The following is a 27,570-nucleotide window of genomic DNA, read 5'->3' on the forward strand; positions in this document are numbered from 1 at the left end:
ATAATGAATTAACAAGAAGATGAGAGTATTTGCTGCAAACTAATCCTGTGTATTGATATCAGAACAGAAATTCATGTTTTCATCCACCACAGTTGACCAAAATACACAATTTGCTGCATGCTTGACCAATTGACCAGCTTCGATATAGATTGTCGTATACTGTCTGTTTTCTCACAAAAAGAGTACAAGTTTAAGGGTATGTCAGAGCATGGGCCCCTGATCATCGTCGTCGTTCGTATGGCTCGCCAACCTATGTCCCGTATGCGGGGAAGGCGTAAGAAGGGTGTATGACTCTCTGGCCACCATGAGTTTGTGCGGACCATTCATGATGATGCTGGAGCCTCTTCTAATGGACTTCTTGCCCATTTCTATGAGTTCTATGGTCTCCCTGTTGAAGACGAAGCTCTTGTAGGCTCTGACGAAGACGCAGGAGAGCAGCATCAGCCCGAATAAGATGGTTCCGTAGGAGAGGACTGGACCCGCTATGGCACTTACGGTGGTGGCGAGGTAGACCCATCTTTTGATGGAAGGAGTCAACTCGGAAATTCCCTAAAAGCAAGAAACAAAAGTGCATAAGTACCACATACAAGAATGCCGTGATACAAATTATGATATTACATTATATAAATTACTAGCGGACCTGACAGACGTTGTCCTGCCCGAACGTTGGCTTGCCTGCTATCATCTTGGAAAAATACTTTTTATCTAGGTACTTGTTTGTGATTCAATTCCAAAACTCAAAATCGTCGATATTCAAAAAATATTTAATTTAAGTAGGTACTTGTTTATAGTTGAATTCCAAAACATAAAATAAATATTTTTTTCAAATATGACATTCTTTTTGCAAATGTCAAACTCCGGTCGTCTCACCAACAAAGTGGTGTACTTATGTAGGAATACTTTTTTTTTTAATGTATTGAATTTAATGTTATTTTAGTATTATCAAAAATCTAATAAAAATAAATAAATGGGTAGAAATTATAAGGAATTTAAAGAAAGAATCTGATTGAGATCCACAAAAAACAAATGCTGTTTGTAAACATTCAAAAACAAACTTTTTTTTATACACAAAAAAACAACATCTTTCCATTCTTTTGCAAATGCATTCTCCTCAAATGCAACCCTGGTAGATGGATAATTTTTTTTTTTTACAAATTTGATTGAAGATTTTAATATCTACGAACACGCACAGCGCAAAGATCCATATTTCTCTGAAAACTGCACGTAAATCGGTTAAGCCGTTTAGGAGGAGTATGGTGACATCACACGTACAGAGGAATTATATATATAAAGATAGCACGACACAAAATGGCGTGATCTGTTCAAGTGAAAAAGAAAGTCTTTTGACATCAACAGTGCAGCATTTCTAGAATTGTTTCCTTTAGTATTTTCTTAATCAAGCTATTGCGGAGAAGTTCCCATAAAGGTTCACGGTTGAAATTCCCTTCCTTTCACAATACTCAGATAGCCAGGAAACAAAACCCATTCTCGAAATTAATGCCATGTATATTTTAAGCAATTAGGCAGGAGCAGTTAATTTTAGATATTATTTTACGAATTGCGTTTGAAATGCAAAAATTAAAAGCAAAGATTAACAAAAATAAATATACATACATATAAAAAAAAAATAACACTATACTATAAAGAGAGAAGAGGGGAGGGGAAGGAAAGAAGAAGGATAAAGGAACAATTTAAATATTTAGATAGTGACATTTCAATCTTGACTTAAATGTAAATAAAGAGGGGCGTCTCTAACATTAGTGGGTAGATTATTCTACAATCGAGCGGCTACTACTGTGAAAGAGGAGGCAAGAAAATTAGAGCGATGTCAGGGTATTAAATGGGTTCTCTCATTACTAGAACGAAGAGATAGTCCGTGTTGTGAAAGAGGTTGGATGAGCTCTCTCAGATAAACAGGCGAAGTGGGATTATTTAAAATATTGTGAAGAAGTGATAGAATGTGAATGTTTCTTCTATGCCTGATACTGAGCCAGTGTAGTTGCGTGCGATACTCGGTTATGTGGTCAAATTTGCGAAGATTAAAGATATAACGAATACAAATATTCTGCAATCGTTCTAACTTATCAAGGAATTCAGAGTTAGCATCTGGATAACATACATCCGCGTAGTCAAGGAGTGGAAGAAGTAAGCTCTGGACTAATGTTTGCTGAACATTAATTGGCAAGAAATTCTGTAATCTTTTAAGTGAGTGCAAACTGCTATAAAGTTTACGACTTACTTCGTTAACCTGATCGTGCCACCCTAAATGCGTATGAATGATAATACCTAAGTTTTTGACTGATTATTGATGGCAATGTTGTTCGATAATTTTAGAACACAATTTTAAATTCGCCTTTTATGAAGCGTCATCTATATTTAACTATACCGCAGTGTAACATATTACAACAGATTGCAGAACATTTTTGAGAAGGAAATATAGAAGTCCAGTCATCTACAAGGTTTACGACCTGTCATTGGCTAGTTTAAGTGGCCACTTTACACACTGTGTAACATTCACCATTCTGCCCAAGTTTTAACATCTTTATTCCTTTAATTCTTTCGTCTTTTGATGTTTGTGTAGTTAAAGAGCTGAAACCTTTATTTGCACGGGTGAGATTCATCTCATTGAATTACAGGCAACGCCTGAAAATATTATTTTTTCAATTTCTATACTTCTTCATGGACCAGGTAATTTATCAACAATATTTTGAGTTTGTCCAAATTTTTGTAGACAAGGACTGGATTCATATGTTAATGTAAGCATCTACCCAGGGAGTTGAATCCAGTCCTTGTCTACAAAAATTTGGACAAACTCAAAATATTATTATTTTGTTGATTTTAATGATACTGTTATTTTGTATATTTGATTATCCTTATTATTACTATTAATTATGATATTATTATTTGAGTGCAGATCTTGTCTTGATGTCCCTTATATTTGTCAATGCTTCTTTTCTTTTTTTCTTGTCTTTTGATGTTCTTGTAGTTAAAGAGCTGAAACCTTTATTTATGCGGGTGAGATTCATTGAATTATTTCACCCACATACTAGGCAACGCCTGAAAATTATATTTTTTTCAATTTATATACTTCTTTATCTCTGTTGTAATATTTTAATATACGCAGCTCCCTAGCGAGTTGAATCCAGTCCTTGTCGACAAAAATTTGGACAAAGTCAAAACATTATTATACCGCAGTGATTTCAAACTTTTATTACCTCTTCTATCCACATGATTGGATATACTATACTGGGGAAATCCGACACGCTGGAGATGCTGGCTCTTTTTACTCTTAAATTCAGCTGAACTCTGACCTTCCCCTCCACAGGAACGCCCAATTTCTAAAAAGAAAAAACAATAATTATGAACAAAAACATAACAACATCTATGAAGAAATTTAATATCAAAATTCAAACAGAAATTAAAAAAAACTCAATGATAGAAAAAAGTTATAGACCAATTAAATTTATTCAAAATTGTAAATTGAATATGGGATTGCCCAGAACTGTTATCTCTCATCAACTTCAGGGTGCATAGGTGCCTAGGCACCTTCTAGAAGAAGCCACTGTTTTGTAGCAACAATTCACTGGCAGCGTATACTTGTAATTGTAGACTCCACGAGCTCGGCAATAGTTATTCCCACGTATCGGATATGTTTAATGTAGGGAATTGTTCCAATACAATAAACCTTTTGGACTTTTTCAAAGGTGGTGAATGGCAATTAAACCTTTAAAATAATTATTGTATAAAACAGTAACTTTGTGATTTTCTTATGATATTAATCCTTTGAAAGTTTTTATTATTTAATTAGATTTTTACATTTATTTTTAAATTGTTTTAAACTTCTATTGAATGTGTTATATAATTTTTAAGAATAATTTTTGTTTCTAAATCTTGGGTAAAAAGAAATGTATGTTTTCTGAAAAAAAATAAACCAAATATGTTCATATTAAAAAATTCGGAAGGAATAACCCGCTAAGCCTCTATTTCAGAAGCTTGTCAGCAGGTAGGAACGAAAGAATATGGCAGGAAGCTGTGAAAAATACACCACATTACCCAGACCAATTGAGAAAAAAATATTTCTTGGATTTATTTCTTGCAACTGGCGGGAATCGAACCCGCGACGCCAGTTTCACAGTTAGCCGTCTAACCAACTGCGCCACGGCGCCGGCGCCTGTCAAATAACTTATAAATTTAATGAATGTTCATTTGAGTGGGCTGATGATGCATGAAGTTTTTTTTTCGACATCAAAGTAAAATGTGTCAAAAAAGTTACATTTTGGATCACATTGAATGTAAAAATAATTTAAAAAAATATCCCATACTATTTTTGGCCCTCAACCGAGGTTTGAAGTTTATCACTGTCTGAACATTTTATTAATTATCTAGGGTCAAAGCACCAGTAAATGACCACCCCTCAGTAAACGACCATTGGTTAATAAAACATAATATTTTTTTCAAATATTTTTTTTATTTATATCCCTACAGAGATGAGGTAGAATTTTTTTTCAAATTCAGGATTATGGATATTTGAGCGTTTACAGGGCTTATGACCTGTCATTGGCTGGGTTAAGTGGCCACTTTAAGTAGATACTACAACATTCCCCGTTCCGCTTATTAGCGAATATCCACACAGATAACATTTTTGATTTTTGTATATGTCTTACTAAACGAGAAATCATTCACAAGCGAGTTGGAGCGCCATCTATGTATTGATATTGAAGTTAAGTATTTGAAGTTAAGTGTACAAATACACGTACCAAAATAAAACATAATATAATAAGAATTGCTACATGTGTCCAGTCAAAAAACTTTTAACACTAGAAACTATGACAAAAGCAGTAGGCGGACACATTTTTTAGTAAGAGTCAAATCTATTAGTTTTGAACTGTGAGTTGTCAAAAGGTAATAGTGCGTCTTCCCGTTATTGTTCTGAGATTGACAGTGTTTTTACAAGGAAAGGTGTGGTAAGTGTTTTATTTGATGCTATTTCTTATGCAATTCTTTGAATATATCCATATTCTAATGTGTTAGGGTGTTTTATAATGTTATGATGTAACTAACTCTGAGTATTATTTTTACTGGGGTAGTAGTGGTCATTCACTGTTGATTCTATAATGAATGGAATATCTTTATTCATACATATCTTTATTCATACATAATTCTTGGTAACAAAAGTCTACGATGTATGCAAGAAAAGCGATTTGCTTATGAATGTTGATAAATCGAAAGTGATGGTTTTTGAAAGGGACGAAAATATAACTAAATGTGAGATCAGCGTGAACGGAGATATTCCTTATCAGGTAGAAGAATTTGTGTACCTGGGAAGTATGTTTACTAGGGACGGAAAGGCCGAGAAAGATATTGAAAGGAGGGTGAGTGCCGGGAACAGGGTGAACGGAGCACTAAAATCTACTTTGGCAAACAAATGTTTATCGCAGGAGGCTAAACTAGTAGTTCACAACGGAGTTCTAGTTCCAACTCTAATGTATGGGAGCAAAGTATGGAATTGGAAAAATGATGATGACAGTAGGTTGAATGCTGTTGAAATGCGATCCCTCAGGCGTATGTGTGGTAAAACGATGTATGATAGGTGCACAAATGTCGAGATCCGTGAAGTGTGTAAGGGTGAAACATGCATTATTGACAGAATCAAGAAAGGGGTGCTGCGTTGGTTTGGACATGTAGAGTGAATGGACAGCGAAAGAACGGCTAAAAGGATCTACGATGCAAATGTTGATGGATGCAGAAAACGAGGAAGACCGAGAAAGACATGGCACGATCAAGTCCATCAAATACTTGAAGATAGACATGTCAAAAGTAGGACGTGCGTGCATGAGAAGATGTATGAATGTAGAGGAAGCGAGGTCTGTATGCCAAGATAGAGTGTTATGGCGTTCTATCCTCTCTGCCTACCCCTACGGGGAAACGGCGTGATGGTTTGTTTGTTGTTGTTTACATATAGAAATAATTGAAATAAAAAGGTTAAATTAGGTATATATAAAAGTAACACATAATTTTATAAAGTAACACATAATTTTATAAAGTAACACATAGTCAAAAAAGTAAGAGAATCTTGTAACGAAAAACTCCCTCAGAGACGTGAAAAATGTCAATGTCCAAAGTAATATTGTTCAACATAGAGATAGCCCTTCCAACAGGCATTACCATTGGCAGGTTGGTCCTGTATATTGAAATGTGAAACAGTCTATGCTGACGCTGTCTAATTATCCGTAACATAAAAGCTAACGCTCCGCATACTTTCAGGGTTGTCAATAATACCGCGCAACAATCGAAAGAAGTGCGTAGTTAAATACACATTTCTGCTGGTCTTCAAACTGCTGTAACCGAGCATACCCTGGAGGAACTCAGTGGGATAAAGCCATGGATAATATCCGCACTCCCTCATGTAGAGAAACCGATCAAATTTCTTCTGAACCCTCTCCACCATAAGAGAGTACTTCAACTCACACGGTCCCCAAATCATCGAGCCACTCTCGAGTCTACGCACCAACGAGTTATAAAGAATTCTCAGTACTCGTGTGTTACCAAAAACCCTGGCAGTACGCAAGACGAATCCCAACTAATCTAATTCTTCATGATGCCTAGGAAAGGGAAAATCTTCGAGGAAGTAAAAGGTCGTAAAAATTACTCACTGGTTGGATTTTGAAGTACGTTTCATGTTTTTCTTTTTCTGGCTTTAGGCCCTCAAAGGGCTCGAGAAGGTTAGGATCAGCGTTGTAGAAGTGGGGAAAAGATAGGTAGACTGGTGCATCTAAAAAATAAAAAAGAATGTCATAGAATATCAACCTGCCTGTTCCCGTGTTGTAAATGGGGCTGCAATTTGCATTTTTTTGTAACTTTCAAGTATTATATAAATAGTAAGTAAGTACACATAAGAAAAAATATATAAATAATATAATATATTGAATGAAATATTTTGTCATATTCAAAAATGACAAAATATCGAGTACCCCGAGGCAAAAATATAAAACCTTCATTTGAGAGAAAGAGATGTAATCTAGTTAGATCACTAAGCAAGACATGCGTATAATTTTAATAAGATGATTAGAGACAGTGATTATCTGGCGATCATTTCCTAACCTCAGGTTACCACACAGTAACTAAAGGGAATTTTTAATAGTCCTAACGCTCCTATATACCTGCGTGAAAAATTTCAACGCTTATCAGTTCATGGTTTACCTCTTCGTTCTAATTCTCAAGGCATCCACAATTCCTCTTTCTTCTCTAACTCATATAGTGTCCATGCGGCTTCACTGTGGAATCATCTCCCATCCACCATCAAAGATGTTACTACATTATCTCTGTTTAAATCACGTCTGAAAAAACATCTCCTTTCTCTTCCTTAATCTCTCCTCCTTTCCTTTTTCCTCTTTCCTCTTTTTTCCTTTTTCCCATTGAGTAATAGTTTTGATTGAAGGCAATTTCTAAACAAATACGTTTATTTCTATTTTTATATATTTTTAGCTTTTTAAATATATTTTTTTTCTTTTGAATATGTTCTGTAACTTGAATTATAAAAATAAAACTTTTATTTTATTGGTTGGTTGGAAGAAATTGCCATTTGGCAATAAGCCCGCCAATGTACAAATAACATTATGTACAAAAAGTTAAATATATAAATATTTTTTTTTTTTTTTTTTACTAAGTATGTTAAAAGTTACCCAACTTAATCACGTAAGTGCTATGAAGAGGTAGTTTTAGAAATAGTAGGAGCAAGTTGAGATTACGGGATTCTAAAAGGTCTTTTAGAAAATCTACTGCAGTGTTGTTTATTTAAAAAATATTTTTCCTTTTTTTATTTTTTATTTCATGATTATCTCTTTACATATTTATTGATTAAAGCCCTTCACTTGAATGGCTTATGCCTGATGAGAAATAACAATGTAATCATAGATCGGTTTCAAGCCATCACCGGAGTTCGACAAGGGTGCATCCTTGCACCATTTCTATTCACGAGAAGAAAGTCGAAACCACCAGACCGAGGAATACGTAACATTTCATGCTTAAATGCCCGACATCCCTTGATTTTGTCGGAAGGGTTGAGGATTTAATTACCAGGACAGTGGTCGGCAAACTCATTAGTCAAGAGAACCAAAGATCAGCGGTACAAAAATTAAGATTTCTTTGGCGAGCCAAATTTATTTTTGTATAAAACGGTTTCCTCAAAGCCAACAGACCTAATTATGTGGTAGAAGATTTGCGTATTCTCTCTATATTTTAACGAAAAATTCTTTGAATTAGCAATTGTGTTGACAGTCTTGATTACCGATTCCAAAATATTGAACTTCTTCTCGAGATGTCTTCGCACAGAGTGCTTCTTGGTGAATGACACAACGATAAACAAGTATCTCGTGATGATAGAAACAGAATCTTTTCTCTTTCTGGTCACACTTTTTGTCTCATCTCAACAGATGACAGATGACTCAATTTCAACAATTTTATCGAGTGTAAGATGATGTTTCTCTGTGCATTTAATGACAGCGTTTACAATATCGTCGCCACGTGTTTAACCTTTAGCGGCAATGATCCTAAAAGTTTTTCATTAGTACCCGTTGACAAAACAAGCGAAGAGTGAAACATGGGTTGTGTGAGACGCAATCAAGTGGCTAAAGAGCCACATGCGGCTCACGCCGCGGTTTGCCGACTACTGACCTAGGAGTATATGTAACGGAAATTGTTAGCTTTCAAAAAGAGCTGGGGGGAGTATGGCTAGAAATAATGGGTGCTGCATCAAACAGAATAACTCAACCTTTTCTGCGCAATAAGCCCATAGAAAGTTTAATCTAAGCTTTTTAACCTAAAATGAACCAACTTCTTACCATATTGACAAGGACTTATATTCTGTAATCCATTTTCCGGACATTCTTCATTTCCAGGGCAATAGCACTTATTTTCTGGAGCATTCTGCACAGTCTCGAAAACGTCATCTGGAGGAGTGTAGATGTCAGCTTCAATACCTGGAATTAAACAAACATTACTAATTAAGAACATCAAACACAACGTAAAATGTAATAATTCATTTCTTATTCTTCTTTTGTCTACAGCCCCTCTGAATAAAGTTTGGAGCTAGAGTGGATCCACTCTCTTTAAATTAGGTGGCTGGATTTTTATTAAGTCTACCTAAGAGCTGATTTATTGTATTGCTAACTTGAGTTATTATAAATTCAACAATATTTTGAGAATGTCTAAATGCTTGCAGACTGGCTGGATTTCCTCGCTAGGGAGTTATTCATATTAAAATTTGTTGAAACAGAGAGGGAACACATTTTTGAGAAGAGAATATGGAAGTCTAGACATTTACAAGGTTTATGACCTGTCGTTGGCTGGTTTAAGTGGCTACTTCACACACTGTGACACATTCACCATTCTGCCTATATTTGAACATATATATTCCTTCGATTCTTCCATCAGTTGACGTTTGTGAAGTTAAAGAGCTGAAACCTTTATTGTTGCGGGTGTAATTTAAATGATTGAATTATTTCTCCTATACTTACATGTGGATTTATCAATATTGGTCCAATAATACCTGGTCTAAGAAGAAGTGTGTAAATTAAAAATATTTTCAGGCGTTGCCTAGTATGCAGGTGAAATAATTCAATCATATGATAATGTGGAAACTGAAACCAGCCAATGATAGGTCATAAGTCCCGTAGATGCCTAGACTTCTATATTTATTTATTAACGGACATTGTCCATGTATCCAATTCATAGGGTTTAAATATTACAATAAAATAATACTTTAAAACTTAAAAAAAAATAAGAAAATAAGCATTGACAAACATAAGGGACATCGAGACAAGATCTGGACTATTTATTTAGTGCTCGTTTAAATCGTTGTAAACTTAAACCAAAAAAGTCCAGATCTTGTCTCGAGTTAACAATACGACAAAGACGGGTCGGGTCATTGGAGAATTTAGGCCACAGTTTGTTCTATGCTGATCGATGAACACTTCTTCATTGTTTCTCAATCTACGAGTCGGAATATTGAATTTTACTTGTCCCAGTAATGATGGAACATCGATTATACTATTTAGTATGCCGAACATATATATGGAGTCAATATTAGTTCTACGTTTTTGTAGAGTAGAAATATTGAACATTGACTCTATATCAGCATAAGAATAATTACCTCTCTCTAGTCCAAGCATCCACGCTACTTTTCGAAGCGAGCGATGTTGGACTGATTCAATGTGATTTATGCGATTGACATAGAATGGAGACCAGACCACGGAGGTATATAACCTTCTCTAAAATGTTCTTCGTTTTTGTTGTAATATGTTAATAAATACATTACGTTACAGTTCTGCCGATCGGTTCTTTGGCAGTAAATCAACCGGAAATCTTCCACAACTCATTGGTTGATTCATATGAACTACTGACGTCGTTCAAAGCAGTTCGTTTGCAAATATTTTTAAAATATTTTTTTCGTACATTTTCAAGAAACTTTGCCGTATAATTAAATGCTTTAATTTTTACCGCGTTTGAAGTATATTTTTTTATCCAATTTCCCGTAGGGCTGAAGTTCCTCATTGCACAATATAAAAATATCAAAAAAATAATTTTATATCAAATACATTACCATCTTTGACGGTCGGTCCTCTATATTGTAGGGGCAGAATCCGGCAAATGTCCTTGTCGTAAATGTACACAATATCTGATTTAGTAATGTCTCTCGGGGGAAAAAAAGAACCCTCTGACGCCCTGAAATAAAATAAAAAAAAACAGTTTATTAGAGAAGATAAAAGACAAAAACTACAAAGTATTTGGTGTGTGGAGGACATCACCATCAGGCCGTAAAGTTGACAGGGCCGAACACCGTTCTGGCCCGCAACGCGTAACCCGACGCAACGTCAGCTCGGACAAGTAATTAAACGTCGGGCGGTGAAATAATATGCACATTTCATCTTGGCGTTTCGTGTCACCCATCCACCCGCTCCTCGCCAGCGTTTGCTATCGTAAAAGCGCTCGTTGGTCAAAATAATAAAAAGTAAAACCAAACCAAGAAGTTTCATTGATAAGTTTATTTATAACACTGTATTTTTCCTACTTCGTCCATACACAGAAGTGTTATTTTCGGTTAAGTTTTTTTTTAAAATCGATTTTATTGATTTTCTCACAATGTGCTCCAAGTCACATGGCCCATATTTGATGTGCAACGACGAAATATTGAACTTAAACATGAAAAAAAAATAAACATATAAATAAATAATAAAAAATAAAAAAATTGCATAGCAATAATAATAGTAACAAGTAGGTTAATACACATAAGCAACCAGAAATATTAACGAAATAAATTCATAAATATGAAAAAGCAAAAAAGAAAAACATTTTTAAATATAAAGAAAAGTTTAAGAATTATATTGCCAGAGAAAAAAATAAATCAGGCTCGATTTATAACTTTCAAGTCCAGAACCAAATATATCAGCCTTGTCCTCATACTGATTGCCATATATGTGGAGCCTAGGGATAGGCGAGTGCATGTGATAGTTGGTCCTAGAACTTGCAGAACAAAAAGGAGATCTGTGGCGGGTATGTCGACCAGTTAGAGTTGGATTGTGGTGTTCCTTACACGATCACCTAACGTCTAACGTCTTCCCAGTCTAATCACGATTTCATGTACCTCTTAAATAATGTTTATAAATTTAAACAAACAAAGAAACAAACAAACCAACACGCCGTTTCCCCGTAAGGGTAGGCAGAGAGGATAGAACGCCACAACACTCTATCTTTGCATACAGATCTCGCTTCCTCTACATTCATACATCTTCTCATGCACGCGCGCCGATTATTCCGACTTTCGACATGTCCATCTTTAAGTATTTGTTGGATTTGGTCATGCCATGTCTTTCTCGGTCTTCCTCTATTTCTGCATCCATCAACATTCGCATTGTAAATATTCTTAGCCGTTCTCTCGCTGTCCATTCGTTCTACATGTCCAAACCAGCGCAGAGCTCCTTTCTTGATTTTGTCGATAATGCTCGTCTCAGCCTTACATAATGTACGGATCTCAATATTTGTGCATCTATAGTACATAATTTTACCACACATTTGCCTGAGAGATCGCATTTCGACAGCATTCAGCCTTCTTTCATCCCTGTTTTTCCAAGTCCATTCTTTGCTCCCATACATCAGGCACGGGACCAGGACTCCGTTGTGAACTGCCAATTTTGCCTCTTGTGACAAGCATTTATTTGCCAAGGTCGATTTAAGTGCACCGTTCACTCTGTTCCCGGCACTCACCCTCCTTTCAATATCTTTCTCAGTCATTCCATCCCTAGTGAACATACTTCCTAGATACACAAATTCCTCTACTTCACAGTGATTTCACATTTAGTCATACTTTCATTTCTTTCAAAAACCATCACATTCGATTTATCGACATTCATCAGCAAACCGCTTCTCTTGCATACATCGTAGACCTTTGTTACCAAGAATTGCAGTTCCTCTTTGTTGTTAGCAAGGAGTACAGCATCGTCAGCATACAAAAGACAATTGACATTTAAATCACCCATTTTTGCTCCCATTCTTAAGCCTTTCAGTTCTCGATATACACGTTGAACAGCCATATAAAAGACATATCTATCATTATTTATATCACTACAGAGATGGGTAGAATTTTTGTTTCAAGATTATGGATATTCGAGCGTTTACAGGGCTTACGACCTGTCATAGGTTGGGTTCAAGTGGCCACTTTTATGTAGAATTCTACAACATTCCCCATTCCGCTTATTAGCGAATATCCATATCGGTGACATTTTTGGTTTTTGTATATATGTCATGAAACAAGGAAAGCTTTCGCTAGCGCGTTTGGAGCGCCATCTATGTATTTGATATTGAGGTTGACATATCTATCATTATTATTTAATTAAAATAATGTTCTCACGTTATGTTAGTGCACGGTTTTCCCCTCCAGTGAGGAAGATGATCCAATCCATTTAGTTTGTCCAAGTAACCAAATGTCTCCATACCCCTCGTTCCAGTTTGAATTGTCGAAACTTCATTCAGGGTCCCGTTTCTCTGAAAATGCAAACACTTATTATTTGAAAATTGTTGAAGTGATAGTAGTGCGCGACATTAAGGATTGTTTTTTTTATAATTAAATAAATAGTTTTTGTTTTGTTTTTGAGAATGTCCTTATGAAGTTCCACGGTCTGGCACTGAAACACTGAGAGTCAGCCAAAAACTAATGTCTGTTATTTTTTTCTACTTAAATAAAGTTACACAGTCCACAGTTTTGGTCCATCCTTTAACAAGGGTATGTATTCCATTGTGGTAAAAAGCACATACTTTTGAGTACTTCAGTTGTTGAATAATCGTCATCACATTGCCTTTACCGAGGGAGAGAATGCGACACAGTTCGTATGTAGTTATCCGGCGAACATCACGAATGATATCATCGAATCGCTGAATGTTGCGAAGAGTCACTGCAGTATTTTGGAGTCCGACAAGGATCTATTTTGGGTCCACTATTATATATTTTATATATTAATGACTTATCACTGTATAATTTTAAAGGAAAAATTATTATGTATGCCGACGACATTGGACTATTCTATAAAATTCAAACAGACGTATTAACAAACAATGACATAAACGAAGAACTTACTATGTTGACTAAATGGACAAACACAAACTTACTTACACTTAATGAAAAAAAATGCAATATTAATATTTTAGAGACAAAAAATATGAAACTACGCTTTCGTCTATATGACCCTAAATTGCGCTTACATTAGTAAATAACCAAATTGATGTAAAAGGCGTTTTATTCTTCTGACTTTAAACAAAACGCTTCATTTGCAGTTTCACACAAATTTATCCAGGTAACTACTTATCGGATGAGTTTCATCTTTTTGTCACTAACAGGATATTTTGTTTGTATATCAGATTAGTACTTAACACAAAACAGCATTTTTTGTAGTTTCGCCCTTATGACCCTAAGCCCCCGAATTGATATGGACAATTCATATCAACAATTTAATTAGCAAAGTGGCGACTTTATCGAGTATTTTTTTTAAATCGAAAACTTTGTTCCAATAAACAAAAAAAAATTAATGTATGAAGCCAATGTAAAAAATAAAATATGTTATATGCAACTACTATGGGGAACAGGAAATCAAAATGACATAAACAGACTACAAAGACAGCAAAATAAAATATTTAAGTTAGTTTATGACCTACTCTATCTAACAGCAACTAAAGAACTTTTTAAACAAACTAAACAATTAAATGTAACTGAACTCTTTAAACTAGAATCCTTAAAATGTATTCATAAATTAGCCACTGATGTAATTGTAGACGAAGAATTAAAACTTGAAAAAACTGTAGTAAACATGAACACAATACGAGAATATCAGAAAAATATCATACACAACCTTTTAAAACGAGAAAAGGACAATCGAGACTAATAAACCATGGACTGAAATTATACAATAAACTACCACAAAAAACTAAACAAAAGACTCAGACAACCTTTACAAAAGATGTTAAAAATGTTATTTTTAACAGAAGAATGTGAAATTTAGAAGTAAAAATATTTTGTTAAATATTTGTAACCCCTAAGGGTTTATCAATGAAATTTAAACAAACGACCTGCCGCTCCGCTTTTTGTCAGCCAGCGGCGTTAGTCCTTCAGCTTCGTTACAGCGACGAACACATCATCTAACAGTGCTGATATCCACTGGTTGCATCACCGTGCACATTTTTTAGTATTTCATGAATGCAAATGGGCGTTTCACCTTCTGCATTCAAGAATTCAATTACAGAACGCTGTCTAAAACGAACACCAATGTCGGCCATTTTGCGAGCAACTGCAGTGCTGTCACTTGTGGACGTAGAAAGTAACTATAGTGGATTGTAAAGGCAACGCCTGAAAGTGTTATTTTTAATTTCTATACTTCTTCATGCATTTGAATTTTACCGGTGAAAATATGGAAAATATTCAAAAACTGCTATTTTTATTTATTAATTCATTATTGATCATGCTTTTTATTGCATGTAGCCGGCGGTTGGCAAGCCAAATGTCAAGAAAAGTAGTCGCCATAGTAATTGTAATTTAATTTTCACTTGTTTGTATTAGATACTCTATTACTTACTATTTTGAAAATGCAATATACTGTATTATTTTTTATAGTAAACGACGATTTTTCGCCAGTGAACTGTATTTATTTACGAGGAAAACAAAAAACAAACCGACTCGAGCGTTGACTTAGAGATTACACATGCGTTGACTTATGGCTGCGATAACTTAAGCATGTTCATTATTTTTCGCACAATTGCTTAGCATGTGTTTAAGCACGTCGATAGTTATTTGTGATTGAGCTACTGAAGCGGTTAAAAATATTTTAGTTAATAATTTTTTTAATTTAAATTTTAAAAAGTATGATGTTATTCAAAACCTTATTCTTAAAAAATCATTTAATTTTAAATTTAATTAATACATATTGAATGAATAATGTGCAACGAGCACCATGCAAAATGTAGTGAATACGATGTAATGCCAACAATCAAACGAGGTAGGTATGACAACACGCGTATGTTGGCTTAAAATGAACATACAAATACATATTATATGCATCTACATAAATAAAAAATATACTTTGTTTTACATCTCGAAAAATGAAAATAATTTACCTTAAGTTACAGATCTAAGGGTCTTTTTATAACCGCATTTTTTTAGTTCGAATGTCTGGCCAGCCTGCATATGTTAGTAAAATAAAATGTCAAAACACACAATAAACCAATATGCAAAAAAAAAGTGTTTATGTTTGCCTACGAAGGATGTACATGTGCCTTTGTGATATTTTATTTTATTCGTTTACTGGGAATATAAAAAATATGCATCCATGTAAAATGCTCGGGCCCATTTTCCTTATTGACAAAACAGTCCTTTCAAGTAAACAGAATTCATTGTATTTGAGAAATTAAATAATAGCCAATAAAGCTTAAAAGTCTTAGGTAATTTTAAAGAAAACCTCAACACTCAATACGGGAAACCTATATAATTCATTTAAATTTCATACAGTAGACACTATTTACAAAATAAATTATAATATACAAATTGATGTGGCCACTTAAACCAGCCAATGACAGGTGATAAGCCCTGCAAATGCTTAGACTCCCATATTCCCTTCTCAATAATGTTTTTCCTCTCTGTTGCAACAAATTTAAATATCTCCCTACAAATATCAATGTTAAATGTTTTTAAATATATTAAAATAAAATAAAATAAAATCACTTTTTTTTTAAGTACTACTTATATTTTTATAATTTGACAACCAACTAGTTTCAGCAATAGTATGCCTCCTTCAGGGTTGATTACAAACTAACATAACATATATACACTTTTCACAGTGAAGGTAGAGTGGGCGTGGCTACGGAAGTAGAGAAGAGAGGGGGTTTGTGTGTGAACTTAGGGAGAGTGAACATATTTAAAATGGGACTATTAAAGAGATTTATTTGATTATTAATAATATTAAAATTTTTATTTACAGCCTTTTTAATCTCCAATATTTCAAAATAATCAAGTGCGTATCCTTTTTTGTTTGTATGTAGAATTTCGATGCCATCTTCAAAGTTGAATGAGTGACTATTCGTTAGGATATGGTCAGCAAACTCAGAAAAAATATTGTTTTTAAGACATCTCATATGTTTTTTAACTCTAGATTTAAAAGTACGTGAAGTTTTTCCTATACGAAATGACTCTTAGACATGGCACATCAACTTGTAAATGTAAATGCCTTATCGATTTAATTGATCAGTTCTTTGTTTAGTGTTTTTTAGTATACTTCCTATATTATTGGTTGTGTAAAATGCTGGTTTTATATCATCCGGTAAATCTTTTAAAATTTTATTTGAATAATTGTTAATGTTTAAAAATCTTCTCCACCGTCAATTAATATTTAAATCCTTGTTGATTGAAAACATGAATTGATTTTTAAAATATTGTTTTTGTTTTTTGTTTAAAATCTTATTTTTTATATTTGGATCGTAACCATTATTAATGGCAATTGCTTTAATTGTGTTTAGTTCAATTTAAAAATTCAATTTTGACATCGGTATATTTAAGATTCTTTTGAAATATTGGAGATAAGAAAGACTGTAAATAAAAATTTAAATATTATTAATAATCAAATAAATCTTAGTAATAGTCCCATTTTAAATATGTTTCCTCTCCTTAAATCCAGACACAAACCCCCTCTCTTCCTACCCTCGTAGCCACGCCCACTCTACCTTCACTGTGAAAAATTTATATATTTTATTTTTATTTATTTTATTTATTCATATTTTTCACTTACAAACTATAATTAATAAAACAAATAATGTGACCTCACTGGGGTTTCCCGTGCCGAGGACACTTAACAATTAAGTTTTTTGAAATTACATTTGAGAATAAACAAAGAAGACTAACTTAAAAAACAAACATTATTAACAAATATTCAGACAGTTTTAAAAACAAGGTATTTATGTACATCTATATTATTTATATTACAAAACACACAATGAAAATAACAAAAACCTAACATAAGCTATACAGTTGTGGAGCAGTTGATTCAGTATTGGTATGGGCGAATGAGACAATCCATTTTACTTTTATTTAATAAGGTAAAAGCTCTTTTTCTTTAAAATATGTTTTTTTTCTCTCATTTTTAACATACATACGTACAGTAATTAATTCAAATATAACTTTAATGAAGGGAAAAAATCCAATGATCGAATATTTCGATTATCCGAATAGGGTCCAGTTCAGTCAAAGTCCAGTTGGGCGAATGAGACAACCCATTTTACTTCTACCTAGCTCCACTATCCATTTTTTATAGCCTTTTTAAACATTTTCTCAATACTAATTGCTTTAATAGATAGTGGAAGTAGGTTATAGAGTTTAATTGAATAATACTCAAAATCCCTTTGTCCGAAAGTGGTATTAGTTTGTATTTGTTTAAGTTGTCTATGTGTTGAGGGTCTGGTGATTATATTATTTGTATGTGATGTATTGGGGGGGTTATGTCTTTCATTTGAGTAAGAATAGTTTTTGAATCTATAAGTGAGTATCGTTTTAGCGTATAATTGTTTTGGTGTCATAAGTTGTGATTTATGGAATATTTCTTCAGTAGATGTCTGTATCGGGACTTTGAGTATTATTTTAATGATGGATTTTTGTGCAACAAATACACCATTTAAAACTGTGTCACTCGCACCACCCCAACCGATTATACCGTACTCCAAAATTGATTGGCACAATGCAAAATAAATCTTTAAAAGTTCCTGTACATCAATTATATTTCGAATTGTTATGTTAGTTTGTAATTGACTCTGAAGAAGGCATAGTATTGCCGAAACTCGTTGGTTGTCAAATAATAAAAAATGTAAGTGGTACTCAAAAACTAAGTGATTTTATTTTATTTGAATAGATTAAATAATAATGTTCCATAAAGTAACTGCTTCAAACATCAAAAATATTAAATGTTTTTCTTTTATTAATCAAGTTAATTATTGAAAAAAAAAATCATTAAAAAAAACGAAATAGAGTTGAATCATTGGAAAATATTAGAATAATGCGAATCATTGGAAAACTACTCATTAATTCACGTTATAATGTGAATATTCTAATTATAATTACACCAATATATTAGTGTTCTGAAAGATTTAAATAAACATTATATTTAAAATATCATGTATTTAATAAGAGTTTTTAGGATGTCTTGAAATGGACATGAATATTATTTTTTCTTATAAATGGTGAGTTTTAATAGAACAGGATATTGCTTCGATCATTAAATTACATATAAATGTAAAAATTATTAAACAGGTAAATACGAATGTCAAACAAAAAGGTAAGTTGAAAAAGAAGTCAAATTTTACTTTATGGTAAGGATTTTTTTTTTAAACCTTGCATAAACAGAATATAAAGCTCAATATTAAAAATAAAATATAAATAACAAGCGGACCCGACAGACGTTGGCTTGCCTGCTTTTTTCTAAAAGACTTTTCATTGGTAAGTAGGAACCTAGGTACTTGTTTATGATTGAATTAAAAAAAAACTAAAAGTTATTAACATTCAAATATTGTATTTCAATAGGTACCTAGTTTCTTGTATATGGTTGAATTCCAAAACATAAAATAATTAAATTTCAAATATAGAGTTCTTTTTGCTAATGTCAAACTCGGCTCTTCTCACCAGCAGGGGTGCACTTTATTCATGAATGTGATTTTTAAAAATTTATTTTTTATCTGGTTAATATTATTTTGGTTTTTCAAAAATCCCGTGAAAAGAAATAAATGGGAAAAATTATAAGGAATGTAGGGAAAGAATCTGATTGGAATCCATAAAAAGCGAATGCTGTTTGTAAACATTTAAAAGCCAACTTTTTTAAACACAAAAAACATTTTTTTTGTACATGCATTCTGGTCAAATGCAACCCTGGTAGGTCGACGAAAACAAGATTTATGCTTCTAACTTTTTTTTTGCATTAAAACTAAAATTTTAATTTTAATATTTGCGAACACGCACGGTGCAAAGATCTACATTTCGCTGAAAACCGCACGTAAATCGGTTAAGCCGTTGAAGAGATGTTCAGTGACATTACATGTATAGAAGAATTACATATAAGATACATAAACATAATAATATTTAAGTCGCTGATAGCGAGCTACACTTATTTTTGACTCTGGTAAAAATGCTGAGAAAAAGGAAACGGACTGAGGTTCCTCTTCTACAAAATGAAAAAAATGCAAAAATGCAAAAACTTGTATGGAACGAAGTAGACAGTTTTTTTCTGAAATTCCTATTTCAAATATGAGGTAGAAATAAATAAATTTTGAAGTCGAATAAAATTCTGACATAATTGTCAGTCTAGAATCCGAATGGCTCTCGAATTACATTATGATTAATACTTTATATACATAAAGACAAAATATTACATAAAAGTAAGTGGGTGCCCAGACTTCTATTTTACCTTTTCTAAAATGTCCTTCATCTCTGTTGTAATATGTCTTATTTTTAAAGTTTTTTTTTGTTTTTCCAATGTAGATTGAATGCAATTATTAAAAAAAAAAAAAACATTTTTTTTTTCAGAATAATCTTCAATTAAAGTCCCGCTGAGTTGTATATATATAACTCGTTAAAAGGTTCTTATAAATTGCTTCGATTATTCATACTTAACCAACATTAATAATAATTTTACTTGAAAAACGTTACATATAATACCATATTTTATTACACTATGAAAAACTAAAATCTATCACTAATACAAAAATCTTTTTTCAATTAATCATATTTTGAGCATACGTCTCACTTCTGTATGTAACACAGTATTTTTTATATTGGATTGATAGCATGTTAAATATTTTAGGTATACTGTATTGCGGTGTCCTTTTGCCATATTTACTGCAATTCAATTCAATATAATTTTCGAATCACTTAATTTAATTTATTTATATATCGAGGAACAGCTGGCCCTTCCATACTAGTAAACCTGGTGTTGTAATTATGTACCAACTTGTGTTTATACTCGGAGTGCGACGCATACTCATAACTTCCAACAACCATATTAAACCATTCGAAACTGTTAAAAAATTTGTATTAAAAATAATGCTTCACAAAAATCGCACTTTTCCCTCTTTCCAATTGTTCCAAGTAGCTAAACTTCATACCTAAGACAAATATATTGTTTTCAATGTTTAAAATATATATTTAACAACCAAAATTTATTCACAAGTAATTCAAATAGATCAAGTCAAACAAGGAATCGCGTATTAGAAATACCACATTGTAAAACGAGGCTCGCACAGAGACATGCATATTTTATAGGCCCAAAAATATTTAATTATTTTTTACTGATAATATTTCATTGATTCCAAACTTTCAAAATTTTCCTTCTTTTAAAAAACACGCAATATCCTGGATTCAAACTAAAGCTATTTACTCTTTTTTTCTATGATGTATTTTGTTGCCCTTTAAATAATAAGGAATATTCTTATGTTTTCTTTTATATTTTTTTATTTCCTTTTTTAATTACAATAATAAAAAAAACACATAATCTTTTACATAATACATTATTTCCTCTTTCTTATGTTACACAAAAATATTATAACCGTCCATTATTTGTTATAGGAGCAATAATTCATCAACATTTTCTTGTATACCCACGAACAGGCCATGCCTTTGTGGGATTTTTTTGTTTACTATTTTTACTATTTATATATATTTCATTGCTATGTAATTATGCTTTATTATTTTGAATACCGTAAAACGGGGTTAAATTGCATCACTTTTTAATAACTTTTCAGCTATAATGATTTTTTTCATCGAGGAGATGAGTAGTGTTTTTGACAATAAATGTCATGGTTAAATAATATATTTCCTTTACTTTTTTGTGATTATAAGTATATTTTGTAGTTTCATATACAAGCTATAATTTTTTGAAAAATGATGCAAAGTAAGCCCTAGGGCGGGGTGACATTGCATCACTTTTTTTTTCCTTCAGTATCTTAATAGATTCCACATGGACATGGAAATATTAATATTAATATTTTTTGGTAAATTTAGTAAGAAATACTGGTATTATCAAATACATGACAAAATTCAACATACGAAACCACTTTACTCACCTTAGAATGATAGGTACACACTGTTGAAGATGTGATAAGAATTACCTATGGAAATTATTCATAAAAACTGTACAACCTACCCAGACCGCTAATCGCTCAGTACTAAAGTACCATATTGAATGGAAAATAACCTTAGGTAAGAGTGAAAAGTGAAAAGTGACATCCATTGAATATTTGGAGAAACAATGAGTTATTGTTAGTAGCAATGACAACAGGTGTCTCTAAAAACTTTTTTTTTTTGATGCAATGTTACCCTTGATGGTGCAATTTAACCCCTTTTTACGGTACTCTGTTTTACCTCTTATGTATTTTGTAAAAAAACAAAAAAAGTTGTACCAAAGTAGAGCCCTTACTGATAAATTGGCATATTACAATTTAATATGCCAGATTTATTACATTATATTCAGAGACTTTATCTATGTGATTTTTTAACAATTTTTCTAAATTATTAGTTGCGTAAAATGCTTTAAATTTATAGTGATTGCCTTAGAACGATAACACCAGGTTACAAAAAGTAAAACAATAGTAAAACCTAGCACGCTAGGTTAAGGTTTTTCCTCGTCTCAAATTACTGTACTTAATATCATCCATTGTGTAAAAAATAATAAACGGCAGATTTATGTCTCGATGAAGCACACAATGATTATCGCCCTTATTTTATTGTTGTCATTATTTCGTATTTACTGCATTTCGTGGTTACCAACCAAACTCGTATTGTATAGGACTCGTCGCACATTATTCATTCGATGTGTATCAGTTAAACTTTAAAAAAAAAATCCTTTTTTTTTTTTCAGAATACGGTTTTGAAATATAACATACTTGAAAAAAAAAAAACAATTTATATCATTTCGTCATTTGAATTTTAACAAAAAGGTTTCTAACTTTTTACTAAGCTCTTTCTTGTACCATTTTTAATACAATTTACAAGTTTTAAGCAAATATATCATTTTCATACTTCGGCACCCACACACACGCACCCTCTCCCTCATTCATTCCCACACGCACATGTATCCTCTCCCTCATTCATTCACGCATACACACATTCACATACACATGAATACAAACGTCACACAAATACAATTACTAAACTTCTTTTCTTATATATTATGTGTCATTATATTTACAGTGGATTTTTTATATTGGCTTTAGTATTGTTAAGATTTTTCAAATTATTTTGTTTTTGTAATAGCTGTAAAAATCCCAAATAAAATAAAATAAAATAAATAAATAAATAAGTCTAATGAGCCACATATTAACAATATTTTGAGTTTGTCCAAATCTCTTGTCTACAAAAATTTGGACAAATTCAAAATATTTTTGATAAATTACCATGTCCATGAAAAAGTATAGAAATTGAAAAAATAATATTTTCAGGCGTTGCCTAGTATGTAGGTGAAATAATTCAATTGGATGAATCTCACCCGCATAAATAAAGGTTTCAGCTCTTTAACTTCACAAACATCAACAGATGAAAGAATTGAAGGAATATAGATGTTCAAATATAGGCAGAATGGTGAATGTTACACAGTGTGTAAAGTGGCCACTTAAACCAGCCATTGACAGGTCATAAGCCCTGTAGATGCTTAGACTTCTATATTACCCTCTCTTAAATGTTCTTCATCTCTGTTGTAATATGTTAAGCCATGTATTGAAATTATTTCTTAAAATAACACATGCCAGAATAAAACTAAGGTGTGAACGAGATTTAGATGACACTCAGTTTGGGTTCGGAAATGGCTTTGGTACCCGGGAAGCGTTTACAACAATAAATGTATTGCTGCAAAACGGTTTTGACCAAAGAAAAGACACCTATGCTTGTTTTATTGATTACGAAAAAGCATTTGACAGAGTAAAACTCTTAGATTTGATAAAAAAGCTACTGAGTTGCGGTATAGACGAAAAAGATGTGAGAATAATAAAAAAACCTGTATTGGGACCAGAGTTCTATCATTAAGCTGGAAAATGGAAATACTTCACAAGGTATTCCCATCCAGCGAGGGGTCCCACAGGGTTGTATTCTCTCGCCTACTTTGTTTAACCTGTACTCTGACTTGGCTTCAACGAAGCTCTGATTGATACAAATCTCGGTGTGAAGGTAAACGGTGTAACTATCAATAATATTAGATATGCAGATGATACCGTTCTAATTGCTGATAATATATAAGACCTCCAAGAACTGCTTGATAAGATGAACTCCGTCGGTGAACGTTTTGGTTTAAATATTAATTGAAATTAAACTAAACGTATGGTTTTTAGCCGAGAGAGTAATCTAAATGTAAATCTCCAACTTAAAGGTATCAATATTGAGAGAGTGAAACAGTAAAGGTACTTAAGCAGTATCATCACTGAAAATCCAAACCCCGACATTGAGATAAAATGCAGAATAGAAGCAGCCCAAACAGGATTGAACAAAATGAAAAATCTTATTTGTGACGATAATATAAACCTTAAGCTGAGACAACGAATGGCCAAATGTTATATATGGTCTGTCTTACTGTACGCTGTAGAGGCGTGGACTCTAAAAGTTAATATAAAAACCGCCTTGAAGCATTTGAAATGCGGATCCACCGTAGAATGTTAAGAATATCTTGGACCGATATGATAACCAACAATGAAGTATTACGTAGAGCCAATACTAATAGAGAACTATTCACCACTGTTAAGCTCCGTAAGATTTCATATTTTGGTGATAAATATGCCATACTTCAGCTTGTCACGAAGGGGAAGATCGAGGGACGTAGAGGGGTCGGAAGAAAACAGCTTTTCTGGCTTCGAAACATCCGAGCATGGACCAGGATTAGAACTGTGGAGGAGCTGTTTCGCACTGCTCAAGATAGGGAAGCTTTCTCCCAAGTGATCGTCATCGGGGACCCGACATGACACGTAAAAAAGATGAAGCGCAAATGTATTACTTAGTAATTGCAATAGTGATTACTTTTAACGTACAGTTTAAAACTCGAGTGCATGAACCACAAAAATGCGATTTAATTCATTCCAAAAATAAAACATCAAATGCTTCTAGTCTTCGAGTGCCGTGCAAGATGTTACCGTAACTCTTGAAAAGTGGTGCTACATAGATTTTACATTAAAATTTTCAAATACACCGAGGGAGCTAGTTCTGATTGTGACTCTTAAGATAATTTTTATATTCTTGCATGATAGGAAACCATTTCTCCACGAGGTCGAAAAAAAAATTAAAAAGATAATAATATACATAAAAATGAAAATGAACTGAACATCCTCGATCAAAATTTAAATTTTAAAAGTGTCTAATTCTAACGAATTAATTAAATAAAACTCACGGCAATAAGAAGTCCCATTCTGCTCATTGGCCTCTTGTTCCTCGGATAGAAGCGATGCGCCATAGAGACGAGGGGATCGTCGTAGCCGAAGACTAGCTCGTCAGCAGTCACATTGACGAAGGGGAGCAACTTGTTGCTGAAGCTGCGGGCCGCCATAAGGGCGATGGACAAACTGCCCTGGGCGAAGACGTTCAGGTCAGCACTTTGGGTAGTCAAGGTCTGAAAATTAAACAAAGCATATTTATGTTGAAACCTCATCTTCTTGTGATGCCACTCCACCGTCCAGGATAGCTATCATCATGGTATTTTTTTTTTGTCAGCCAATGTGCTCTAATGTATAATTGATTTAATAACAATATTTTGGGATTGTCCAAATTTTGGTAGACAAGGACTGGATTCAACTCCCTAGGTAGCTGTTTATATTAACATATTAGAACAGAGATGAAAAACATTAAAGAGAAGGTAATATAGAAGTCAAGGCATCTACAAGGCTTATGACCTGTCAATGTCTGGTTTAAGTGGCCACTTTACAATTTTTAAATTCTTTCTTTTACCAGTTGTTAGGTTATTCAACAAAGTTTGAGTATGTCCAAATGTTTGCAGACTGGCTGGATACAAAAGTCAACAGATGGAAGAGTTAAGGACATTTGGGTGTTTAAACATAGACAGAATGGTTAATGTTGTACAGTGTGAAAGTAGCCACTGAAACAAAGCAACAACAAGTCAAGCTCTGTAAATGCCTAGACTTTTATATTCCTTTCTCAAAAATGTTTTTCGTCTGTGTTGCAACAAATTTTGATTAAAATAACTCCCTAGGGAGGAAATCCAGCCAGTCTACAAATATTTAGACATACTCAAAACATTGTTGCATAAAATTTTATTTTTTATTCAAAGCATAAGCGAAAAGCGAAAAAATACACAAGACAGTTCTTAGCCCCTTACATTCCTAATTCCCCAACACACATTCTGCGACATATCGCTAAATATTATTAACCTAATTTTAGTGAATGTTCGGACATGATTTAGTGCATGTTCGGACATGGTAGTGTTTGCATCCCCTTTAACTCTGGGTGCAATTTATGTATTTTTTAATAAGTCCTATAAATGTAACGGTAAAGGTGAAAGTGTATTTTAGTATTTGCATGAATGTCCTGACGAAGAGACGGGTACGTCTTGAAACCGGTAGACATAAAAAGTCGGTAAGTGGTTAAATACTAATATTTACTAACATTAACAAAATATTCCAACCATCTATCCATGTATCATCAAACTCAACACTGCTTAAATGAAAAAATTCACAATATCTTGTAAAGCAGAAAAATTTCTTTCGAATGACCCATCGTCATTCCATGTCCGCTCCCTATCTGAAGCATATGGTATCCACAAAGAGCCTCCATACATTTCTGTCAGCCGCCAACTCCATTGCGTCCTCTCATGTCAGGTTCTCGTCCCGAAGTTCTGACATAAACTGCCGGCGAACTGTCAGCAGTGGACGTCCAGGACGTCGAGAACCTGATGCCTTGTTAAGGCTCTCAGGAGGCATACGCAGTATATGACCTAGCCAACCGTATCGCCTCCGCTTAGCGACAGTTGTCACTGCGTCTGCTGCGTCCGTTCTCTTATTACCCCATTCCTCACAAAGTCAAACCACCGCACACTCAAGATTCTTCTGAGACCCCTATTCTTAAAACTCAGAATTTTGCTGTTTTGGGCCCTAGTGAGGTGCCACGACTCGCAACCAAAAGAGAATAGGTTTTATGCAGGCGTTATATAGGCGGCATTTGGTTTTCACTGAGTAAATTTCCGATCTCCAGACAGCCTTTATACTGTTGAATGTGGCGCCGGCTACTCCTAACCGCACTCACAGTTCTTTTTAAAAGCTGCCATTTTCTGTAACGTATTCTCCCAGGTATTTGAAACTCTCGCCCCTTTCGATGATTTGGATGACAGAGTCAGGGGATTTTGAGCATCAAGGCACTAGCCCTTATTTCGTTACTCATTTTTTAGTTTAAAAAAATAAAAAGACACAACTTATGTTACACCTAATATTATATTATTACATTCTAGATTACGCTGATGTTTCCATGACTGATTTAAGCTGTGAGCAACTCGATAAACTTGAACGACTTCAGAATACATGCATAAGGTACATTTTTGGTCTTAGGAAATATGACCACATTTCTGATTATCGTAGGCAACTGAAATGGCTCAAAATTAGACAGCAGAGAGACTATCACTCCCTCTCACTTCTGTTCAATGTACTTCATAGTCCTAACGCTCCTATATACCTGTGTAAAAAATTTCAACGCTTATCAGTTCATGGTTTACCTCTTCGTTCTCATTCTCAAGGCACTCTCTTAATACCCATACACAATTCCTCTTTCTTCTCTAACTCATATAGTGTCCATGCGGCTCGACTGAGGAATCATCTCCCATCCACCATCAAAGATGTTACTATATTATCTCTGTTTAAATCACGTCTGAAGAAACATCTCCTTTCTCTTCCTTAATCTCTCCTCTTTTCCTTTTTCCTCTTTCCGCTTTTTTCCTTTTTCCCATTGAGTAATAGTTTTGATTTAAGGTAATTTATAAACAAATACGTTTATTTCTATTTTTATATATTTTTCACTTTTTAATC

General features: G+C 33.4%; 1 protein-coding gene across 1 annotated transcript in view; it reads right to left on the reverse strand.

Annotated features, from left to right (window-relative positions):
- Nucleotides 1-201: 201 nt before the first annotated feature.
- The window catches only part of dsb (scavenger receptor class B member debris buster), a 121,027-nt gene continuing 93,658 nt past the window's right edge, over nt 202-27,570 (reverse strand). The window contains exons 5-11 of the mRNA XM_088236456.1: nt 24,933-25,151; nt 12,905-13,038; nt 10,601-10,722; nt 8,841-8,978; nt 6,654-6,772; nt 3,216-3,338; nt 202-549 (exon numbers count right to left, since the gene is read on the reverse strand). Of these exons, the coding sequence (XP_088092582.1) occupies nt 202-549; nt 3,216-3,338; nt 6,654-6,772; nt 8,841-8,978; nt 10,601-10,722; nt 12,905-13,038; nt 24,933-25,151 (1,203 nt within the window). The remainder of the gene's footprint in view (nt 550-3,215; nt 3,339-6,653; nt 6,773-8,840; nt 8,979-10,600; nt 10,723-12,904; nt 13,039-24,932; nt 25,152-27,570) is intronic.

The sequence above is a fragment of the Micrasema longulum genome, unplaced genomic scaffold (genome assembly GCF_059751315.1).
Source record: "Micrasema longulum isolate JH-2025_06_02 unplaced genomic scaffold, ASM5975131v1 h1tg001558l, whole genome shotgun sequence".
Lineage (NCBI taxonomy): Eukaryota > Metazoa > Arthropoda > Insecta > Trichoptera > Brachycentridae > Micrasema > Micrasema longulum.